We start from the raw sequence: 22,550 nt of genomic DNA on the forward strand, positions 1-22,550 counted from the left end.
CCTGATCATTTGAACCACAAGAACCGCTTTCCCACCGCACTTTAAATGAGTTGCTTCTTTGCGCTTAATTTCAAATGTTGTTGAGAAAGAGATCGAGTATCTCTTTTGAAACAATTAATATTTCAATTTATTAAGATTCACTCTTGCAGTGAGGTATGCGGCATCATTTTAAACTTGTGATATCGCTAAAATACTACGTGTACACTATCCGACAGTTGTTTATACTTTCAAGTACCCACCATGACTGTAAGCATCCTAGTAGAAAGTGCGGTGGTGTGAAGTATAAGGCGTGGGATGTGAGGTGCGGTGTAGGCGACAGGGGCTTTGGTGGAGGGAAGAAGGAGACTTTTTACTCGATGCAATTTGGAGATCCATTTGTATACATTTGTCAAGCCTGGCTGTACATCCAAAGGTGATACAAACAATTGGGAATAACCTCGCCAAGATCATCCTTAGCAAGAACATTAACAATAACCTCGTTTTATTATACCTTATCACCGTCACCATTAATACAGTTATTATTATTATTATTATTAATTTTTATATTATTATTTGTATTCGTGCTGCAGTTGCTTTTGTTATCGTCTGAAGTTAGTATCGGTAGTAGATGTAGTTACTTTGTTAATAGATCTTACAATTTGAAGATGAGTTTGGATCTGTTCTTGTATTAGTTTTTAACTGTATTTGCCTCGTTGTTATCAATATCGCAAATTCTATCGGACACATACTACACAACCATCTCTTAGAAGATAAAAAAGACATGTAGACAGGCGACACTTTTTAGATAGTTCTGGTAATATATTTCGGATTGCGTCGCTCATCGTCATCATCAACATTTTCATTATTATTGTTATTATTATTATTATTATTATTATTATTATTATTATTAATGTATCGTTTTAATTTATATTGATATAAGTATTTTCGTTTTGTTTTATATTTACGCCACCCCAACATCCTTGATATAAACATATTAATGTTTACTTTTGAATTTAATAATATACTTGCACTTTCAAAAAGTTAGTAATTTGTATTAGACTTTAAGAGAACACATTACATTTTTGATCTATTTTCTATATGTCTTGGAGTGGGCTTCGTTTGAAGTTTCAGATTGAATTAGAAACAGGAAGCTTCGCACCAGTACTACTGTTATACAATTTGTCCGCCTCTCTTAGAATAATATCACTAAACATACACACACACATTTATATAATATATATATATATATATATATATATATATATATATATATATATATATATATATATATATATATATATATATATATATATATATATATATATATATATATATATATATCCTTAATAAAAGGGACGAATATTAAACACAACCAGGCAGATAAATTGGAGTAAAAAGGTATATTTCAGAAGTACTTGCCAGTCTGCATTTGCAAAATGTTAAACTAAATGGTCAGTGCATGTTGTATATAGTCTCTCTTAGTACTTATTACCCGACAGAACACAATTCGTAAAATAGGATAAATACCTGATAAAAGGATATGCATAAGATTTAAAGGTAACTTTCATGAAAGAATAGTTTAAAATGTTTCATTATGAAAAATTAAAACAATACAGCACGATACATACTAAATATAATTGTTTACATAATGAAACAGTACAAACGTACTTGATGCTAGATACTAAATGGTAAAATATATTCCATATAGCTTAAAACGATGAAGTTTTACGGACACATTTGGATCTGGATTCGTCGTATGCATGTTCGAATTATTAGTTCTCAGCTGTCGTATAATTAGTTGTGCATGCCTTGGTTTAAAACTCAGTTTTAATGATCAACAGTCAAAAAGTAAATTTGTCATGCTTTTTAAAGTAAGGTAAATGTAGCCCAGCGGAATATACGAAATTGATATTAATTTAACCTTAAAGTTCAAAATTAATGGCTGTGTTAACTTCCTTGACGTAAGCTTGGTTTGCTGTTATACCGGTATTATTAAAGAAAACGTTTAGCATGAACGTATTTAGAAGTAAGCAGTCTGCATGGTAATTGCCAGAAAAATTGATTTTATGCAGTATATGGGCACACGTTTTCATCGAAATCAAACGATTAGTTATTACATTCCTTCAATAATGTACATAATAAATACGCAGAAAATTGAGATATATTGATCCGAACCGGGAAGAATTGTTTAGATTATTCTAAGCAGTCCATACAGACGCTTCAATATTTTGATAAATAGGGTACATTAATATAAACTCAGGCACAATCACAAGTTGGAAACTTTGTATGCCAGCTGCAATACGTAATGTGTGCATACCGAAAAACAAATAGGAATCGCACGTGTGCAAATAAAATTTTGCTTACCACTGACGAACTATTGCTCTAATATCAAAAATTTATAATTTCAGGTTATCCAATGAAGATTGATATTCACAAATGTCCTTAAATCAACCAACTTAATTAAGTAAAAAATTGTTTGAGAAATTTCGCAATAGTCCTGCAAAATAACGTTCGTTTAGAATAAATGTATTCCGCGCTGCAATTTCAACAATCAAATTATAATAATAAAAAAAAATTCTTTTTGTAGCTAATCCACATAAAAAAACATGAATCTCTAGAAATTATTCCCCAACATTGAATGTATTTTCTTGTGAAAACATTTGGTGGTGAACAGTACCTTTCATTATTAGTACATGTGCACTCTTTAAATCACCCATATCGACATGGCCTCCCTTGAATTAATATTTGGCTTTCTTAGACCAACTTTGGTCTTGATATGAGCATGGTAATTGTTGCCAAATTAATCAATGGAGAAAGTACATAAATATACTATTTTATAGCAGGGTCAAGTCCCTAATAACGTAATCAAGACATAAATGACTTTAACTAAAGTGACTTCAATAAAATATAGGTTGTATTATGTTGGGACAACAACATTTTATACATTTGTTTTGTATATTTAATGCATTAAATTATGTATTTGGCGAAACCAATCATTGCTTAAATATAGAAATGAAAATATGTTATAGTTGCATTTTTTTGATTGACACGGCGATGATTTTGTGGGAGATGTGCTGTAGAAACTGCATAGCAAGGAAATTATGTACGGTGGACCTAATAATTTAATGTCTCTACAAACAATACTGTAATGTCTGTGAGTTTACTTGTAAATATTTGGGTTCATTGTTACGATATTTCCGCAGTAAGACGTAAAGTTGTTCGTGGAACTGAAATACTTACAGTCTACTCCTATAACAGAAACCTCACCCAAATACTTATCTTAATTCTATGTTTAATCAAGACATATTCATGAATACGTGTGCCGTTTGTAATTGAGTCTAACGGTTATATGATGGTGTTTGAGTGACATTAAATGTCGAATGACAACAGACCACTCAGTTCAGTCACTGCTAAGTGACATGATTCAAGTGGAAAACAAATAGCATACAGTTTATTACACGAAACCTACTTTTATTTGGGATGTGACCTTATAATCATATTGTTAGGGATGTGGCCTTATACTCATATTGTTTGGAATGTGGCCTTATACTCATATTGTTTGGAATGTGGCCTTATAATCATATTGTTTGGAATGTGGCCTTATAATCATATTGTTTGGGATGTGACCTTATAATCATATTGTTAGGGATGTGGCCTTATACTCATATTGTTTGGAATGTGGCCTTATACTCATATTGTTAGGGACGTGGCCTTATACTCATATTGTTTGGGATGTGGCCTTATACTCATATTGTTTGGGATGTGGCCTTATACTCATATTGTTTGGAATGTGGCCTTATACTCATATTGTTTGGGATGTGGCCTTATACTCATATTGTTTGGAATGTGGCCTTATACTCATATTGTTTGGAATGTGGCCTTATACTCATATTGTTTGGGACGTGGCCTTATACTCATATTGTTTGGAATGTGGCCTTATACTCATATTGTTTGGGACGTGGCCTTATACTCATATTGTTTGGAATGTGGCCTTATACTCATATTGTTTGGAATGTGGCCTTATACTCATATTGTTTGGGACGTGGCCTTATACTCATATTGTTTGGGACGTGGCCTTATACTCATATTGTTTGGGATGTGGCCTTATACTCATATTGTTTGGGACGTGGCCTTATACTCATATTGTTTGGAATGTGGCCTTATACTCATATTGTTTGGAATGTGGCCTTATACTCATATTGTTTGGAATGTGGCCTTATACTCATATTGTTTGGGACGTGGCCTTATACTCATATTGTTTGGGATGTGGCCTTATACTCATATTGTTTGGGATGTGGCCTTATACTCATATTGTTTGGAATGTGGCCTTATACTCATATTGTTTGGAATGTGGCCTTACACTCATATTGTTTTCTGCTTCTCATTGATTAACTCAATATTCACCATGGATTCCAGTCTTGGAACAGGCTAATGTCCGTTCATTCTAATGGCGACATAATGAAATGTAGAGGGAGCAGATGAGCAAAAATATGATATTGATCTTAATATTATTAAAAATAATAAGTGTGTATTTGGAATACAGGTCACTGACCCATGATAGACCTAAATATTTCGAAAGTTGGATTTTTATATACGAAAGTGGGTCAATATTTTCTTCATATTTCTCCATCCAGCGGACAAGCAGCAATACAATGGAATTTATCTTCGATGTTAAGGTTAAAAATGGGACACAATCTTTACTCATAGCAAATACTTTCATATTTTCCCCATTATACATCTGATTGGCAAGTTCCTCACACTAAGCATAGTGAGTTTTTATAGCAAAATGCACTATCTCCCAACAAGGCTAAATATCTTTGACAAATGAATTCTGTTTTTAATGACCTATAGTAACTCAGTCGTTCCCTCGACTTAACCTCATCCTGCAATGCTTGCCTAAAATTTCTTCTCACATCAGGCTGAACAATCTAAGAAATGCATTTACCTCATTTATGCCCTGAGTAGTCCAAACATTGCCAAATCCGAATGTATAAATAAGCTTTTGAAGATTGCTAGCCCAGCAATCACAAATTTGATTATGACATCATTATTGGGACATTTTTATTGATGTTAAACAAAATTGTAAAATATCTTATAGACTGCATACTAATTTTTCCTAATGTGTTTTATACAAAAGCATTTGGAGCAGACTTAGCTCTACGAAGAATATATTTAATAAATCACAAAACAAGTTTTGTTTTAAATATATAATTGGCATCGTAAGACCCCTAAACGTCAGCCATATAGTCAAGGTTTGGATATATTTTCACGTCAAATAGACGAAGGAGTCCGTTAACGGGAAATCTACCAAAATTTGAGTTTTGTTATACATATATAACATGAATTGTCTTGTAAGAATCTATCTATCTATGTATATATATATATATATATATATATATATAATATATATATATATATATATATTCGTTACAAGATCACCATCTCCATCTCCCCTTAGGTAATATTGTTTGTTCTGGTCGATCTCATTGTGTCATTATGAAATGTGGAACATATTGTAGATAGCCTTGTGGAGAGATATGATCTGCTACAATATTATGGCCCATTTCTACTTGTTATATTTTACTTGTAGCTGCAAGTGAATTGATAAACATTGGCAATATATATGTGTATACAATTACGCACAAATATGTTTCAGTGTCAAGAGTGATTATTTGGCGCCTGTTATGATAATGGATGACCAATTGCTATTTGCTGATTACAATAGTGGCCAATATATGTCAATGCTTATCTAGCGCGAACTATTCATGTAAGATAAAGAAAATGAACGTTTGATAATATTGTGCACAATAGTCAGCAAAATCTACACAAATTTTGACCTAGAAATTAAGACAAATTACAACATAACACAAGCCGAATAGAGAACAAAACGGAATACAAACAAAATTAAAAAAAAAAATACGAAAATCTAATGGCATCGTCCGTTAACTACATGCAATTACATTACTGCCTCATTAATTACTGCATATATAAGGCTATTATTATCAGCAGTAGTGGTAGCAATTGTAGTAGCAGTATTAGTAGTAGCAGTAGTATTCATAAAATGTAGCTCTTCACAATTTATTATGAGTATTTATCTATAGATGGCATTATTAGCCATGTGGATGATACTGTCGGTACAAATTCGGTCGTCGTACTAATCATTACAGACTTTCGCTTACCTGTGCCAATGACAATATATATATATATATATATATATATATATATATATATATATATATATATATATATATATATATATATATATACATGAATCACTCTCACTCTGTCTGTCTCTCTCTCTATCTATATAAATATATCTACATGAATCTCTGTCACTCTGTTTCTCTCTCTGTCTCTGTCTCTCTCTTTGTATCTCTTTCTCTCTCTGTATCTCTCTCTCTCTCTCTCTGTCTCTCTCTCTCTGTCTGTCTGTCTGTCTCTCTCTCTCTCTGTCTCTCTCTCTCTCTCTCTCTCTCTCTATATATATATATATATATATATATATATATATATATATATATATATATATATATATATATATATATATAAGACTATATGGTCCGAAAGTAAGTTATACAGACGAGCGAAAAGCAGCAAGTTTTGTAAATTCAACAAATCATTTTTTCACTAGAATATAAAGTGAACATTTCAAATTCTAACGAGCCTTTGAATTTGCTCATAATTATTTTAGACAATTATGTCATGTGTCCAAATTTTCGAAGTAATATCCAACATTGAATGTGTTGATGTTCTCTTAATAGGCCGTGACATGGAGTTTTACCAATAAATTTTGATCATACCCAGTAAGATAATCAAATATATCCTTGTTTGAATTCACTGTAATTCTGAGATAAAATTTATTTTCAATAATGATATTGATGAGCACTTCGTATTTCAAATTAATAACTTGAGTTCTTAATTTCACCAAGTTCACTTTGAGTGGAATTCTTTTACAATTATTACTCACTGTAATTTGAAATTGCTCAATATAATATTTCTCCAGTAAAATATTAACTCTGAATTGATAATGAAATTCATCCGATGCCGTTATGAATATATACTTGTGGTACCTGTAGAGGCTGTCAACACGTCGCTACACTGGCACATATGCACATTCAAGACTACATGCACATCAACGGATTCGACAATGGGAGTGTTTTTATATACAGCTATAATTCAATTTGGATTTCATATATTTAGATCAGTGCAATTTTGTAATGCGACGAACCCTCCAATTTTATAAATAAACGCCAGTTCCGCTGCTTATTCATGTTGTGCCAGTACGAGAAAAAGTAAGACACGAACGATATCGACAAGGGTCGATCAGAGGGACCTTGTCAATTATACATGATAAACTGATAAAGATTCATCAAAAGGGTCATGCCAATTATAAGCAATATACAGAAAAGGATCGATTTGAAGGACCATGTAGATTATGAAAGATACACTGATAAGGATCCATGAGAAGGACCATATCAATTATAAGGGATATACTGATAAGGGCTGGTCAGAAGGACCATGTAAATTATAAGTGATATAATAACAAGGGTTTCTCAGAGGGACCATGTCAATTATAAGTGATGTACTGATAAGGATCCACCAGAAGGACCATGTCAATTATACGTGATATACTGATAAGGATCCACCAGAAGTACCATGTCAATTATACGTGATATGCTGACAAGGATCCATCAGAAGGACCATGTCAATTATACGTGATATACTGATAAGGATCCACCAGAAGGACCATGTCAGTTATAAGTGATATATACAAAAGCATCGATCAGAAGGACTATGACAGTTATAAATGATAAACGGATTGTATAAGCGATGTTGTCAAGCATACATATGTACAGAAATAAACAAATAAAAAGTAAACTTTAGTAATGACTCTGAAATGTATAATAATGCTTGCTTACGTGTCAATGGTTTGACCAATATTTAAAGTCTAATTGTCAATCTGTACAGTCATTATATATGTAAATTGTCTTTGAATGAATGTCACACCACTGAAATTCCAACGAACTATGACATAAAATGTCAATCAGTCCTTTCTATCTCTTCCACGACTAGTAATAAAAAATAATCATTAATTTTGACAACAAACTTTAAATAATAAGCTTATAAGCAGTAGGGAAAATGAATACTGGAGTTGTTAAATGAAGAAAGTTTAAACGACTGATTGCAGTCAACACGGCTCAGTTAGTATGATTTCTATACCCGTACCGGTAGCATTGTTGGATCATGTAATGTTTACTTGAACTAAATCTACTCACCTGTGAAATGTATTAATGAATATCGTAAGCAATATCCATGACTCATCTTTAAACTAGCAACCCTTTCAGCAGATATTAACACTGAAGATGTCGTTAACTAAATTACCTTTACAAACTGTTATGAACTATCTCGTATAATAACATATCATGTGCCAAGTGCAAGATGACGCTTCATTTTGTGTAAGATTCTTCCCAACTCAATTCCAGGTGTATTTTGCAATAATAATAATATATAATATAGATGAAATGCTCATAATGTTTGAACAATAACAAAGATCTGTTTTCTATGCGTCCTAAGTGATTTATACCAAATGAAAGCTGGAAACATACCGTGGCGTCTTACTCAAATGCTGGACGAATTGATACCTTCGGTAGTAGATCGTGATTTCTACACAACTCAGACAATATGATCATACTATATGCAACGTATGTAAGGAAATGCTATACTTATTAACTGGAGCTAATCAAGGCACACAACTCAAACGGGTAATGAAATAAAAAGCAACATATGGAACTTACAACCAAATATAATTGATGTATGGATCAATCATTATTGTTGATAAATGTTTAGAATTAAGACGAAAACGTGAACAAATATATTTCCTTCAGTCGGTCCCAAGAAACCATGTGTGTTCCCTGATGGAATGAAACCCTGATACGAGGAAGTGGATGAGTTTTGAAGACAACCGTCTGCATACATTTCGGTTCGTCGAAATACAATGGTAGCCAATGAATGCTTAGGTCGGTTACAATGTAAACTCTTTCTTTAACAAAAAGAATCCATCGAATGACTTTTTTGTGTGTATCTCGTGCAGTTCAGTCACCTTACAAATATTAATTTCATTGGTTACCACGAAACTATTACAAGTGTGGTTATGCTTCAAAGGACAGCGTAAAAGCAACGGAACGAGTTTTTTTGGAAATGTGGAGGCAAGTTAAATAAAAAATGGATGAAAACTCAAACCCTAATGTGTGAAGCATTCAGACTGTTTTCTTATAGCCAACTAAAAGAATACCAATATATATGTGTGCAATGTTGGAATAAAATAAGAAATTATAAGCGAATATCAATGAAAATGATTACAAATCAAATTAAAAGTCAATCATCGTTTTACATAATATCATGCAAGTGAGTTTCCGTACTTCGTATGATTCAAGATACCGACTAATTTTATACTGCTTCCAATCTCATATCAACAAATGCAAAAACAATGGAAGCTAACTCTCAAATACTGAATGAAATGTAAAATATCAACACACCCTGGTAGTTTGTTCGTTCAATATATGTCTTTCTTAATGATGTATTGAATTATGTGTATTGTATTTGGCTGTGTAATTGTATTCCGGTGCAATCAAACTGTGTTGCACTGTATTATTTTGTAATTTGAACCGTATCTCAATAAATAAAACGCAAGATTTGTAAATTATTCAAACTAATTCAACCGATTTCCCCCTTTGATAAATAAAATGTTTTGTTTCGTCCTTGCACTATGATTTCATTAAGACAAATTCTGTGGAGAAGCACTTGTCTTCTATTATCACATGACCTATACAGATCAACAGCTTATCGCATGAAACACATTTTGAGGGTTTCGGTTTCGGTTGCTAGGACAAATTGTAAACTGTTTACATTAGCTAAGTGTAGTAAGTTACGCCCGGGCAATAACTTGCTAGTTACGTCAACATCGTGCATTATCTAGCAAGCTCATTCTAATTTGTAAGTCCACTGCAGATTCGGTTGGAATTGCTTTTATATTTATTATTCATTAATTTACTTGGGTCGTTGTAGGGCAATATCTTTGTGCAAAATTATAAAAAATTAGTGGATAATTGCACTGACAGGACATCCTATTAGGAAGTATTCGTATTATCTTATCATTATCAAACACTTGCTAATTGAGTATATTATAATTGAGCCCGTAAACATCAGCCGTGACCCTTTACTTAAAACTTCACACTAATATTGGACTCATTTTCATCCGTTTTAAGCAAGAAATTCACAGGGAATTTCATTAAATCCCCCCACGCATACACCAAATAAAAAAGCTTAAGCCCTACAGCGTTCGAAAGCTATTAGATTGAAATAAATTAGGGGATCCGAACAATGGAGAAAAGACGAAAGTCGTTCAATGATTGAATCAACGATCTTGTAAAGATGGCGCCTGAACATATCTATGATTGAAACAATATTATAATGTATGATTGCTAACACACAATTGGAAAGGTTATTTTGTACAGAAATGTAGCATCAACTTAAAACGTGTGGTCACCATTTATTGATTATGAAATGTATTCACATCAATGACTTGCATAGCTTTACATCGACTTGGGTACAACAAGAGAACACAAATGATACCAATGTTCAAATATTGACAAAGCATTTGGTTGTCCAATTGATCCCAATGAAGTGATATAACTGATGGAAATTAAAGGTCAGTGTGCGCTCGATTCCTTTCCTTCAGATGTAGCACCATAAGGTTTTAATAAATGCAAAAGCAAATAATTCGCACGATGTAAGTGTTTCTAGTTTATTCATGAACGAATGGCTTAAGAAAGGAACTAGTAATACACTTAAGCATGGAAGAACTGTGGAAAAACAAAATGAAAGAAACATACTATATAATGTTCACCTCACTCAACAGTGGATGATGCAATGCAAACAAGAGCCAGACACACACAGTATGTGGAAAACCTTTAATTAGAAATGAAGATAAACGTGGCTTATTCCAGCTTGAAGCATTTTTATGTCAGTTAACAAAATGTGATTTTGATAACGTTATTTTTAAAGGAAAAAAAATCCCAGAAGTTTCGATAATAATATGATAACTTTAACGCATTGTGTATTTAACCTTGCTTTTCGGTATGTGTCTGCGTGTCTTTATTGAAATTCACTCTCTTAGTTGTTACTTATTAAATACTTAAATGAGTTCCCGAGATATGTGTTAACTCTTAAACTTTTAGAACGTATTTATATCCATAGGGTAGATTGTCTTGTTGAGAGGAGTCACGGTTTCAATAAGTAATGGGTTAAAATGTATCTAATTGATAAATGTGTTAGAAAAAACCTAGACTCAGTTGAGTGCGAATACTTTTAACTAATTTAAATGCAGGCATACTCAATAATTCAAATTGATGTATGTATCACAATCAGAGGTGGTTATGCTCAATGCCGGTTTACAATGATTGAAGTCGAGTGCGCTTTTATTTGTTTACGATATCTCGTTATTCGACCTTGCCGACCATTTAGCACACTGTCTAAACTGTTGGGTAAGAGAAGTTTTAGTTTAGAGAGCCTATGGTTTAATTCTTACATTACGTTTTGGAATTTGTGCTATGCATATGCTTAACTATATGCCTGCTTTTGAGTGAAACGGGAAATATAATGGATACAATATGATAAGCCTATAAAATATACAATTTAAAGTAATTATATTCCTTGTATAAATGTTGCATATAGTACATACAATTAGTATAGTATTTAAACTGGCTATAGAATTGTTTGTATGTAAAATACCATATTTTATTTCATTTAGGAAAGTCTCATATCTTGTCATCTTCTTCTAAGTCGTTGAAATTGTTCAAGTTGGTCCTATATGTTTCTTTGATACGCGAGCGAGTGCTGCCTGCTGTCGTAAATACATATAATCTGAATAAAGTTCTGAAACCTTTTGGTAACATAATGTATATATAAATGTATTTAAAACGTGCCTTTTCCCACCGTTTAGGATGAAGCACATTGCATGTTTTAACCATTTTTTACTATCACTTCAAACTCTTATATTGTAAGACTATTACAGACGGCGGACATGAAGCCACGACCAAAACCATAAAAGTACTATAAAACTGAGTAGAAAGGAAAGTAGAAAAAATGTCCATGTACATGAAGCTTTTACAATGGCAATATAATTTATAACGATTGCACATAATAGTATATTTATAAACCACTTACCCCCTGCCTAATTAATACACATCAACAGGTTTTGAATTGGTTCAGTGACTCATAATTTTACAAATGGTGCATATCAGCACTCTGTGAAATCTTGCGTTTTCTACCATTTAGGATGAAGCAACGGACTGCACATTGCATGTTTTAACGATTTGTAAATATAAGTTCTGTTATATTCTAGGACTATTATAAGCGTTGGACATTTAGCCACAACACAAATCATAAATGTGTAAATATGACGTAGAGAAAAATATGTACATGACTTGACACATTTACTACGGCAAAATACTTTATATATATCAAGATCACACATAATATTATATGTATAATCCACTTGACTCCCTGCCCAAACAATATACTTCAATAGCTTTTGTCTTGGTTCGGTGACTCATCATTTTACAAATTGTCTATATATGCAATTAATGCTACATTATAGGACCACTCTGTAGATATAAACGTCACTCATCTTCAGTAAAGGTAACGTTAAAGACATGCCAATTAAAATCATCTACAAGAAATGAAATGCACGTTGTTAATCGGAAGAGAGACGACACCATCTCCGATCTACCAGAACTACTTCAGCATCCAGGTTGAACTAAAACAAATGTATGCACTATAGTTTGACTCTTGGTAAATGTGTGTCATGCAACATAATTTATTTGTCTGCATATTTATACAGAATACATGCTAATTTAATAAGAATTATGAGTGTATTTCTTTATGAGCAAGATTAGACAAATATATAAATCTATTTTTACTAAAAGTAATGAAAATATTGGGCCTTACACATAGTGTGCTTTTTAACACTAACCGAATATAGACCCCAGTATTGAAAGCAACATTGAACAACATACGTGGCTTACTCAATACATATAATATAAAGTATGATGTTTGGAAACAATTCCGCTGGCCTGAAAATAGTAATGACCACTTAACCATTGACCAACTGTTGGCGGGTCGGTATATATATATATATATATATATATATATATATATATATATATATATATATATATATATATATATATATATATATATATATATATATATATATATAGATATTTATATATATATATATATATATATATATATATATATATATATATATATATATATATATATATATATATATATATATATATATATATATAAATCATATGGCATATACCAGTCGTGTCAAGTGCCTGGATCCAGCAAGGGGTCACGTGTGTCAGGGATTAAGATAAATGTAATAAACTAATAACGAACAGTGCAAAACGAGCATCTAAATAGCATCAACGTTTTCGACTCGTACTGAGTCATTTTGAAAGACAAATACAAACATAGACAAGAAAAACAAATTAAACAGAAAGACCGTTTTATTTCCAATCCTTTACATGACTATCTACAAAGGTATTAACCTTTACATTTATTATGTTTACCTATTTTATTTCAACGTGTTGAGGATGCTGGAATTTATTTTATGTTGATCTAGAAATTGATGGGTAATAGCGACATCTGCTATTTTATGTAAGTTTATGTAAGTGCAAATTATATAACTATTGTCATAGTAGTAAGTATAGGCTATTCGGTGACTAAATATTTAGCCTACCGGTGACCATAGATCTTTAAGGACATCCTAGTCAAGGCGAAGCGATATAAATTAGAAGCTCCGTAAAATTAAAGTTATAACAACTACGTGACAAAAGACCTTATCATCAACTTCCTGCTAGAATACTAAAGTACCTAAACAGTATTTGTATGATAGTATATATAGGATATGATCCAATAACATGCACGTCGTCTATATCTACACAAATTAGCGACATATTCTATCAAATTCAATTTGACCCAATCATATATATAACAAATATTCACACATTGTTTTTGTTCCACTGTGATCTGCAAAATGCATAGGTAACAGTTAATTTGCAGCTTAATAAATATTATTTCACTTGACCTTTATTACCATCGTAATTTCTATCCAATTGTACATAGTATCAAAATATCATCATCGCGTATGCATCAAATTTATAATAAACAAAACATGCCATTTGAAGAAAAAAGTATATTGTTACGATCCTATGGTCTGTAACTAAGCAAGAGAAAAAGCAAAAACCAAATCTAATAAAATCCACACAATATTTATTTCCCGAGAATACAAAATTAACCTTTGTAAAGTAATCACGGTTGTGTGATTTAAATACGAAATAGTCCTAAACGTTCCATAGCACGTTAGGAAGTATGGAGTAATCGAAATGAATTCCAGTGGCGTTTCGATTGAATTCCAATATCGAATATGCTGATGTCCCAATAGCCTGGAATAACGTTGATATTCTAACAGTCTTGATATTCACAATTGTATAAGCCAACCTAGCTTCGAATGAACTCAAACTAATTTCAGAAGTGTGATTTAGTCCACAAACAAGCAAAGAGCGCTTTGTAATTGTAATGAATTACCGAAATAAATAAATCCACTGAAATTAAAACTTAACACAACTAAAAAACTGATTAAACTACACATATATTAAAGTGCGAATGGGTAATTATGTTGATCACTACCTTTATATAAAATGTTAAAGCACAACAAGAGGGCCATAATGAGGGTTACACTTTCATTTCTAAAATGTGTTAGTTATCAATCAAACCATGTATATTACCGCAATTCTAGCAAGGTACATGCCAGATCCGATTGACTATGTTCTTTTTCAGAGTGGAATACCAAGATCCTGATTCAGCTTCAAGTAGACAAGTTAACTTGTAAATAATACATATCCCAAAAGATGACCAACAATCACATGCAACAGCTATGTATGTACTATGTTGTTTAAAAGGTGCATTAATAAGGGAGCCTAAATGTCATATTTTCAATTATTGACAAACTACAACTGCACAATACATATTAAATATAAATAATGTATTATCATAGACAAAAGCGAAAACGCAATAAAAAAATAAATATACATTACCAACATACAGATTCTTAGCCTTGCAATCGTGTTGCCTTGTTTAGTACTTGGATTAGTAACAATGACCATGATCTAGAAGTCTAGAGGCAATACGTCTAATTGCCAGAAAGTAGATACGATATTAGCTTGGTTGAATGAATGTGACCAGATGACAAATACGAAAGGTTTTTATTTACATTCTTGTGACCTTAAAATCCAATTTTATTTCCACCTCTTTAATGTAGTCTTATCTCAAATTAATTTTTGAATTCTTAACATTATTATATGTAATGATATGTCATCTTGAAAATTATTAATGCAAACTATTTATTTCATATTCAATAGGTTCTGTATTCCTTCTCTCTGGCCATTCATCTTCCTTTTGTATATCATCTGGTGTTAATTATTTACTAATATATACGTGTTACATGCATATACTATTAATCTCTATGCCAATAAAAAATGAATATCATTTAAAGATGAGTATTTACTTTCACGCAAATAGTTGTAGCACAATGATCAAAATAAGAACTCGATGGACGTACAATAAAACAATCAAACAAAGGTAGCAGTGACTGAGTACGTATTACATAATCAAATATGAGTATACCTCCCGTGCATACGAACTTAATTTCACCTTTATTTGAATACTGGCATATTCGCCCACTAGGTATTTCAAGTATCGATTTCTTACAGAGCTCTAAAAGTGTATACTATATCATTCTGGCTCTGCATAGTTAGTATTGCTATTCTAACTCTTTCAGAGGCTCGGGAAATTATGACGTATCGTCGTCCAGCTTCTGGTCTGGTCCAATCGTTGCGTCAAGGTCTTGGTCCACCGAAACACGGTTTGTATGATATCTGAGACCATGGGCAGGATTCATACATTTTTGAGTAGAGACAACTGCTTCATAGACCTCTGCTGAACGATCTGGCTGAACAGACTGAACAATCTCTGCTTCTTCTATATGATTAGCATCAATACCGAGATCAAATCCTCCACGACTACCCATCACCACATATTTGCTGTCTGGGAAGATGTCGTATTGTACTGTTATCATAACAATAAGTTTAGATGAGAATCCAAAAGAGGCAAGTGTGTCATTTCGATTGACCATCTGATATTGTATGCATAATATATTCCTCGCTTCGGTATTCTCGTTTTGATGGACCCTATGTACTGAAGTCTTTAGCAGATTCCTAGCTGTTCAGTATAATATAACTGTCTTCATAGTTAAAGATCGATTATATTCTTTGTCATCGGGACCAATGAATTATGCATATCCTATCGACAAGATGTGTGAGTTGCATATTAATATATTCTAGGTTTAAGTCAAAATGATCAATCAGAAAATAAATAATTATGTTAAAAACAATTTTCACCCGATGATTCCTGTGTCACTCTAAATAAAAGCTTCCCTCTCCTTCTTCTATATTTCATACATATCTGCTTGTATTCCAACAAGTTTTCTCTATGTCGATTGTATCGTTCAGCGCATGCAGCTTGCTACGAGAGCGTTCAGTAGCATATACATGTTTACTCTAGCTGTCAATGTTTCATAACTTCGTGAATGGAGTTAATACTTTTTCTCCCAAATAAATGCTTTCGAACGAATATTATTCAATATAATTATACATTGAAGATACTGTTCCTTCCATTAGTCCTTCTCTTCGTTTTTTGCACAGCTTGCCAAGCTCATTGTCTCGATTCCAAAACCGGTTCTTCACGTGCCGCAATGTTGCACACCTGATGCGATGAAGACCTGATGTAAGAGACCGAACATACCTATTGATCGATGTAGGATGTCTGATTTGTTCGCAATGATTTCTTAATACCTATCCAAATTCAATGAAATGTTTTATTGCTAATTTCTCCTTTGCTCATTATTTTTCTATATAAATTAATTAGTGTGCGGTATTGAATATTGTTAATAACACAATTGGTCTTGGAAGATTTCAACGAGATGAAACTGTACTATTATATTAACATACAATTAAAGATTATTTATGCATGTATTATCTGTACGAAGTTACTGTGAAGCAGATAAAGACATTGTGATATATAGCTGTATAGGAATTAGCGTGGATTCAAATAAAGAAGTGCTATGATTATATAAATGATTTTTTATGGTGGTGACATGGCAATACAGTTGTGACAATTTTCGGAATACGTTTGGAACTTATTTGGATGGCTCGGAGTTATTGGAAGTATGATAAATAAATAAATGACTCAGTGACTGATAGTTTTGTTTAACCACACAAAGTATTGATACAGATGGATCTATGTCCAGGGAAAACCTAGTAACGTATTTGCTTTTCCAGTGAAGTCTTCTACATCAAGCTCATTTATCTTACTGATCGAGGTAGAAGCAGATAGGGAGACAGTCGGTCTCTCTAGAAAGATTGGCCTAAACCAGCTGCCAAAATTCAATGGGAAATGCCATGAAAATATCGCTTGAAAATCACTCCCGGAACGCAAAGATGCACATGCTATTTCTTTCGCTATGCTTATCTCATAAATACTGACATGAGTTTTATTTCATTCCACATGCGCCATTTCAAGGATCCTGCAATGGACACTAAACAACACGATATTCCCATAATGGCCCTTCCATAGACCTAATGAAGCAACTCAGCTGAAGTTTAAATCACATCACTCGAGATTATCAACAAATACACATGTTTATTTGACTCTTGATTCTTATAATCAGTAATTCCACCAAGATCACTGTTTGCCAAATGTTATCAAACAACAAATAATGCGATAAATGCAAGTTTGCCAATTATGTAGACATTATTCGTACTCTATATATACCCTACAAAACATGTTCGTTCAAAAGACAGTATTATAATTATTATAATTAGTAATTGTATTGATCTGTAGTCGTTCATGATATGAAATTCTTTGCCTTTTGTGGAACAATAAGTATAGATAATAAATAAATGCTACAACAATATTACTTATAATAATCGCATTATGATAATGATGATGACATAAATATGATTTTATAGATATACATAGTGGTATGAGTAACAGTAAATGCAGTAAAGGTAACACTGAGCTTGCTGAAAAATCTTAGATGTTCCATATTATGCTAACTTTACCGAAACAAAGGATACAGATATATGTGTTTGAATGTATATCAACGGTCTTTGGCAGTTTATAATACAACCTAATACAAAAGCTCTGAAAAAAAAACAAAAAAAAAAAAACAAACATTTTCTCATCTTGTTAATACAGACAAATACGTTTTACTTGAAATATCTGCTGTTTGGCAATTACAATATTTGGCAACTTGTATTTATAGAATCCTACGGACTTAGATTATATATATTGTTGTAGAACAACGGCGTACATCGGTGGATTATGATACAGATCTATGTATTATACCGACTGCAGTAGAAAGACGTTCACCGATAGTTGAGATTGAGTCGATATGGCCGGGTCCTATCAATGTCACATAGGGCCCCGAGGGACCGAATGGTATAAAGCGCTCACCTCTCTGGATCACCGCCATCTCACCTCTATCTGCGTGGGTGCGAGTCTCAGGCTCTGCTAACTTGGGTAAGTGATAAAGCATGCCAGTAGCTTATCATCGGTTGAGGGTTCATCCCTATGTTTTCCAGGGTTCTTACTCCACACGTTATAATGGCCGATATGTATAGCCTATCTTGTGCTGCAAAATCGCGTTAAACCCAACTATACAAACAATCAATCCCACTCAAAATGTGCAAGTTGGCTTTGTAGAACAAATTTTACACACTACTCTCGTGAGTTGAATGGATGGGTACGAACTAAGATTTTATGTCAAGTAAAGATAATCCACATAATACATCACATGAAGACAAATAATTTAAGAGTTATTACTACGCTTTCGTCTTAAAAAAAGTAATTGGGAGAAGCGAAAAACAAACAATTTGGTAAAATTCAGCACGTGATTCATTTCATATACAATGCGAAAATGTAAACAGATCTTAAGGTATTGCAAATAATGTTAAACACAAGTCATAATCAGTAAAGTATCCCAAAATGCTGATGTGATGACGTGGTTGTGGCGGCTTTTGTCACGCGAAGAGCCAACATGTGTTAGTGAGTCGCAATAATATCAATACAATGATTCCTTGCTTGAATTCACTATAATCCCAATGTATTGATATGATAGACCTTTTTGTAATTGCAGGGAAGAAACATTTGATATAAATACATTTCAGGCCAAGGCAGATCCTGAACATATAGTTCCTTAGCGGGATTGGGCCTGTATTAAATGACAACATAATGTGATGCAAGATGGAAGTTAATGAAACGAATTAATACAAATATGTATATTCTATACAACATAAATAGTGTGATTCCCTCACGCTCTAAACTTGCGACTCGTTCAATTATTTCACGCACACATGTCTTATATGCCATTAAATCTGTGTCTTTATGAAACCTTATGACATTACAACGTAATTCATACTATCATTAACACATTGGGAAACAATAATGTGATTCATATATTCAAAGACTATAGAAACACGATACAGTAATATCATGATGGGATTTCAATAACCTCATTAATGAAGATAAGATTCATGCAATCTCATATAATGAAGATAGGATTCATATAATTTCATGTAATGAAGATATGATTCATATATCCTAATCTAATAGAGATAGGACTCATACAGTCTCATGTAATGAAGATAACATTCATATAATCTCATGTAATGAAGATAAGATTCATATAATCTCATGTGATGAAGGTAAGATTCGTATAATCTCATGTAATGAAGATCATATTCATATAATCTCATGTGATGAAGATAGATTCATATAATCTCATGTAATGAAGATCAGATTCATATAATCTCATGTAATCAAGATAAAATTCATATAACCTCATGTAATGAAGATAGGATTCATATACCCTAATCTAATAGAGATAAGATTCATATACTCTCAAGCAATGAAGATACGATTCATATAATCTCGTGTAACGAAAACAAGATTCATATAACCTAATGTAATGAAGACAAAACTAATATAATCTCTTGCAATGAAGACAAGGTTAAATATAATCTCATGTAATGAAGATACGATTCATATAATCTCATGTAATGAAGATAATATTTATATAATCTCATGTAATGAAGATAAGATTCATAGTTCCATGTAATGAAGATAAGATTTGTATAATTTCATGCAATGAAGGTTGTTGTTATAAGGTTTAAAACCAATTATCAGCACTATATAGGTTATACATGGCGGCCAGTATTAATGGTTGAGGAAGAAAACGTGAATGTCTGGAAAGAGCCACGACCCATGTGAAGCTACCGTCAGGTGTTATATCATATCCACATTGGCCGAGCCAGAGACTCGAACCCACCCACACAGCGGTGAGATGGCAGTGATCCGTAACGATGAGCGGTTTAGAACAAGTGACCACTCGGGCCTCTGTAATGAAGGTAATATTCATATAATCTCACGTAATGAAGGTAAGATTCCTATAATCTCATGTAATACAGGTAAGATTCATAAAATTTCACGTAAGGAAGCTAAGATTGCTATAATCTCATGTAATGGAGGTAAGAGTCATATAATCTCATGTAAATACGTGTAACGCAGGTGTACTCAAATGTATGCAATTGAAAGACAACATATATTCCATATACTCAATTAAAACACAACATAATTGATCAATCGTAATCGAACATATGGCTCATGACCCATCTAGTCATTTGTACAGCATGTAATATTCACAACAAAGTATGACCCATTTAAATACGTGTAAACCTTGTAAACAAGACAATTTGACATAGTTCACTTGTCCATTGTCAAATCTCACTTCCCTTGAATTATCGGGTCATCCGACACTATGACTTGCTACACTCCCCCTTCATGGATCAACCATGTTTACAGATCAGCACTTCAGTCATTGTATGGACTTGATTGTCGCATATGCTTCGAACCCGATACAGATAGACCTACAAACACCCAGACCGACACCCTGTTACACCCGCACACACAGCTAAAATAAAGCAAAACTGGTCGTACTAACAGGTACCGAATTGAAATATATACACAAACGGTACTGAATTACACTCTTAAAGGCAACATTTAACAATTCAAAAGTTCATAACGTTTAGTGATAAAACAAAAATGTCATGCTCTCTGTTATTTTATATAAATTTATGTAAGGGCAAACTATTTACAATTTACATAAAACAACAGATGTCGTTATGGCTCATCAATACCTAGGTCAATCCAGTGCTGATCTGTAAACATGGTTGATCCATGAAAGGGGAGTGTAGCAAGTCATAGTGTCGGATGACCCGATAATTTAAGAGAAGTGAGATTTGATAATGGACAAGTGAACTTAATAACGTTAAAGGTTTTAATACGCGTAGAAACATGAAAGTAAATATTCGCAAACATTACCGTTTTTCTGTTTTAGTTGTTTGTCTTGTCAATGTTTTGTATTTGCCTTTAAAAAAAGATTGACTAAAGATTTGAAAGCGTTCTTGTTAGTTAGATACTAGATATACACTGTTCATTGTCAGTTTATTGCATATATATATATATATATATATATATATATATATATATATATATATATATATATATATATATATATATATATAGATAGATAGATAGATAGATAGATAGATAGATAGATAGATAGATAGATAGATAGATAGATAGTGTGGACTCCAGTCATAGGCACTATCCTCTGTTTGGCATATAGGTGTCGCTTTTTAATTGGACTGAACATGCGTATGTCTTAAATTTCGCAATTACAATGTGGTATTCATGTAGCGGAATTGTACATTCCGTTTACAAACGTATCCTGTTCTGGAAAACTTCGAAGCCTGAAATTTGATATTATCCAATCCTTTTTTCTGCGTTGAACACATTACATTATTGATTTGGGTACTGATGATTGTTTGCCGTGAAATAGAATAATACATTTACGACAACTTTGCTCCTTAACCTTTAATATCATTCGTTTTCCTTCCAATTTTGTTGGTGTTCACGAATTTTATCTGGCATGCATTGAATTACTTTTTCATTTTGTACTAATCCATTCAATTTTGTTTGCAATAGTAATGTTCACCTTAGGTATGTGACCTAAATGACAAGACATTATCATCTACAAATGCATGCGCATACTTGTATTGTATTTTATATGTAAGAGCAGTCTTTGTAAAGCACTATTACGTTTACTTCACTTGATGACATTACAATCGTCATCAGTAGTAAAACTGGCGCTTAGAGAATTAGAACTTAAACCTTTTCCACCTTCCGGATTATCAGGACGATGATTAGGGTCTTCTTATCACCAATATGGTGATAACGGAAGAAACGAATTTTCAGTATTGCGTCACAGTGTTAATATATTAATCAGCAATGTACCCTCTTAGTTCAATAGTTCAATA

At 32.6% G+C, this 22,550-nt stretch overlaps 1 protein-coding gene across 1 annotated transcript in view; it reads left to right on the plus strand.

The window, feature by feature from the left end:
* LOC149791183 (uncharacterized) overlaps positions 1-16,585 on the plus strand; it is a 74,387-nt gene extending 57,802 nt beyond the window's left edge. The window contains exon 9 of the mRNA XM_089969629.1: positions 15,893-16,585. Coding sequence (XP_089825755.1) covers positions 15,893-15,986 — 94 coding nt within the window. The 3' untranslated portion in view covers positions 15,987-16,585. The remainder of the gene's footprint in view (positions 1-15,892) is intronic.
* Positions 16,586-22,550: the final 5,965 nt, after the last annotated feature.

This window comes from Sinohyriopsis cumingii, chromosome 9 (assembly GCF_028554795.1).
Source record: "Sinohyriopsis cumingii isolate HCF-2022 chromosome 9, ASM2855479v2, whole genome shotgun sequence".
NCBI classification, from domain to species: domain Eukaryota; kingdom Metazoa; phylum Mollusca; class Bivalvia; order Unionida; family Unionidae; genus Sinohyriopsis; species Sinohyriopsis cumingii.